General features: G+C 34.6%; 1 protein-coding gene across 1 annotated transcript; it reads right to left on the reverse strand.

Annotated features, from left to right (window-relative positions):
• Positions 1–279: 279 nt before the first annotated feature.
• Positions 280–2572, reverse strand: LOC125845646 (probable linoleate 9S-lipoxygenase 5). The gene is made up of 5 exons (XM_049525195.1): positions 2486–2572; positions 2155–2395; positions 1759–2058; positions 1136–1660; positions 280–615 (listed from the first exon to the last, which is right to left on the reverse strand). The coding sequence occupies exons 1-3, from the start codon at positions 2570–2572 to the stop codon at positions 1796–1798; spliced, it is 591 nt and encodes a 196-aa protein (XP_049381152.1). The 3' UTR covers positions 280–615; positions 1136–1660; positions 1759–1795.
• Between the last annotated feature and the right edge of the window lie 717 nt (positions 2573–3289).

Raw genomic sequence — 3289 nt, forward strand, 5'->3', positions numbered from 1 at the left:
AACAAGATAAATATAAAATTCAAATTTTTAACCTCTCGGAGAGAGGTGCACCCAGTCATAATCACGTTATGTGGTACTCCGAGTGTGGGTTCACACATCTATATTTTAATATTTTTAAAAAATATAACACTACTATATATAATCTTGGGAGGGGACCATGGGTTCACGTGAATCCGGTGACCCTCCCTTAGATACGCCTCTGTCGGTGTACTCACAGATATTTCCTGTTTGACAAATGTCTTCATTTCAGGGCAATCATAAATAACCACTTCCTTGAGAAATAGAAATTTAAGAGCACACTCTTGTCAGAAAGAAATGCCCCAGCTTAGGCAGCCGACTAAGAATCAGGTATTTCAAGAGGGGAAATAAGGTCATGATTCCTTCTCCTTTTGGGATCACTTCTTCCATTGATTGACAATCTTCTATCTCTAGCTTTCGGAGATTCAGAAGACCTTTAGCCACTGATGGAGACATCAAGTTTCTCAATTTTCCGCAACCAACTACTTCCAATGTTTCAAGTTTGGTGAAGTAGGCAGTTGAAAGTTGGTGAGAGCATACAACACTTATGCTGTTAACGCTAGAGATAGATAGCGTGTCCAGGTTACGACAAGAAACCTGCCAACATTGAAGTAAATACAATGTTTAAAATAAAGAAAACAAGAATAGAGTTCTTTAAAAAGTAATAATTTTTATCAGTAAATACAATGTTTAAAATAAAGAAAACAAGAATAGAGTTCGGAAAAGGGCATTTTGACCCATTTAGTAACAATAGGGCATTTCTGGACCAAATTATCAACGGCAAGAGCATTTTTGGATCAAAGTATTGAGGGGAAGGGTATTTTTGAACGAAACTATACATGGAGGGCATTTTGACCCTTCTTCGAAATTTAAATTACAATATAGCTATGAAAAAAAGTCTTAAAATTGTTCTAACTTTTTTCTTCCTTTTCCATATCTATTTATTTTCACACAAAAAAATGGAATAAAGTAACAGGAAGTGAAAAACTCACAAAAAAAATTGCTTTAAGTAATGAACAGAAATAAATATCTAAAGATTACTATTGCTATTTACTAGTTAAAACGGAAAGAGAGCAGTAATTAGTTATACTTATACTACTAGCGGTACAAGACAAACCTTAGAATCAAACATTGCTTTATTGAGATCATCTACTTTCACCTCATCATCATTGTTCACGCTTTCGAGACTTGGTGTACTCACAGATATTTCATGTTTGTGAAAATGCAAAGATATTGTTCCTCTGCGGGTCGATCTGCTATAGGAAGATGAACTGTTGGAATACTTTCCCGAGCAAGCTGAATTCCTGAACAAGATGATCATCAGATGATGTTAGTTTCTGCTCAAACTTCAGGCTTGGACTGCTGGAGACCGATTTCATGTCTCGACAGTCTGACTGCAATTTGTCAGTGTGCCATTCATCAAGTATTGCAGAATTTTGAACATAGGATGCCTAAATTATGATGTCCTTCTGCCTCAGCTATCACCATTCCTCTTTGTGAGAAGCTATGCTCAGAATTTCGAACTAGTCATGCAATTCGGTATGAATATGCTTGTAGATGCATGATATCATCTCGTGTCATGAAATAAACAAAACCAATTACATGTTGCAGCCTTAATCGATTTTTGAGCTTTATTACATAGCTGCATTGTGCATAAAAAAACATTAGAATTTAAGAATGGTGAAAACTAGAGTAAAAGGGTCAGCAAAACTGGACATCACATAGCTACTTGCAGATTACCTGACTAATAGTATATGGAGAATCATGGTGGTTAGTACTATCTACAGAATAAAAAGCCTTTAAATCCAATCAAAAGTTGGAGCACAGATAATACAAGTTGTTTCAGTACATCCTCAAAGCTGTCAAACTCATCAGGTGTGCTATCAAAGAGAGCTTGAAACTCGGGGATAAGGAACTGAACAATGGATTTCAAAGCATATGTCAGGAAGTCCGACAACTTAATGTGTCCAAAACACTCGTCTCTTGGTACATAGATGTCTAAACTCATAAGTAGTGGAATCCTACTTTCACTTTTAGGATCTGTTCAAAATTAAAAATACGATATATGTCAGCCGAAGTTGCTTTCATCAAAATCAACATGCTAAATGATTCTGACGATAATAAATATAATATAACCTGCTTTTGTTGTCTTTCTACCTGTTCTTCCTCTCCGAGGGTATGGGTACTCAGCCGATCCTCCGAGGATAGTCCTGGCATACTGTTTGCCTTTTTCTGGATCACCCAAATAATTGTATAACCCGTAGTCATAAACTCTGGCCCATTCCTCAAGCTTTCCATTTCCATCTCCTCTTAAGTTCACTAACTCTTTTTCTCTGTAATTGCGCAATGGTTCTGGTGTTTCACCGGGAAGATATGCCTGCATTAATAATCAAAGTTAATCTTTCTAAACAATTTATCTTTTAACTAATCATATGCTCAACTAAATCATATATGTAACGCCGGGTACCTGATTAGCAAAGAAAATGTGTTCTGATTTATATCTTTTAGCTGAATTGCAGACAAAATGAACGTTGCCGTCTAAAAAACAACTCATTTAAGGATATTCTAAAAACAATAGATCAGTCAAACAACCATTGACTAATAGAAGATGTTAAAGAAACTAAAAACATGACTTGTCATGTCAATTACAAGCTTAATATAGCAGTATAAATAGCCATTGATTGCAAGTGCTCATTTGTCTTAAGCCTCTAGTATCTCATATTATGCTGACTCAAATTAATTGTTACTTTACATAAAAAGAATAGTGTAACAAGAACAAGCAGTTATTAAGGGATGACTATTGAAAATAGTCCAAGAAAAACAACAACTATTACTACTATGTCTCTTTATCAAACAGTAGCATTCAAACATTTTCTTAGTATTTCTTAGGTGTACTAAAAATGTGAGAACTCTGTGGATTAATATAAATTAACTTCGTTGCATTAAAACACCCTAGTGTAGCACACACAAAAAAATGCTGAAGTCACAGTTCACGAAAGGAACCAAAAAAATGATCTACTTTCTCATTTCTACATAAATTAACTGTTTGACCAAGAAAAAGACAAAAAAAAAATTGAAATTTATGAATGAAATTCAATAGCTTCACTGGAAATCAATTATTTATTCATAGTTAGGGAAATATACCATCACATGAACGCAACAAAGATGAATTCAATCAATCCCATTATCATAACATATCTCACAATACCTAATAACTTAACAACATAGTAATCCGAAAGAAAATACAAAATCAAGCCACATAAGCCCCAAG

Source organism: Solanum stenotomum, chromosome 11 (genome assembly GCF_019186545.1).
Source record: "Solanum stenotomum isolate F172 chromosome 11, ASM1918654v1, whole genome shotgun sequence".
In the NCBI taxonomy this organism is placed as follows: domain Eukaryota; kingdom Viridiplantae; phylum Streptophyta; class Magnoliopsida; order Solanales; family Solanaceae; genus Solanum; species Solanum stenotomum.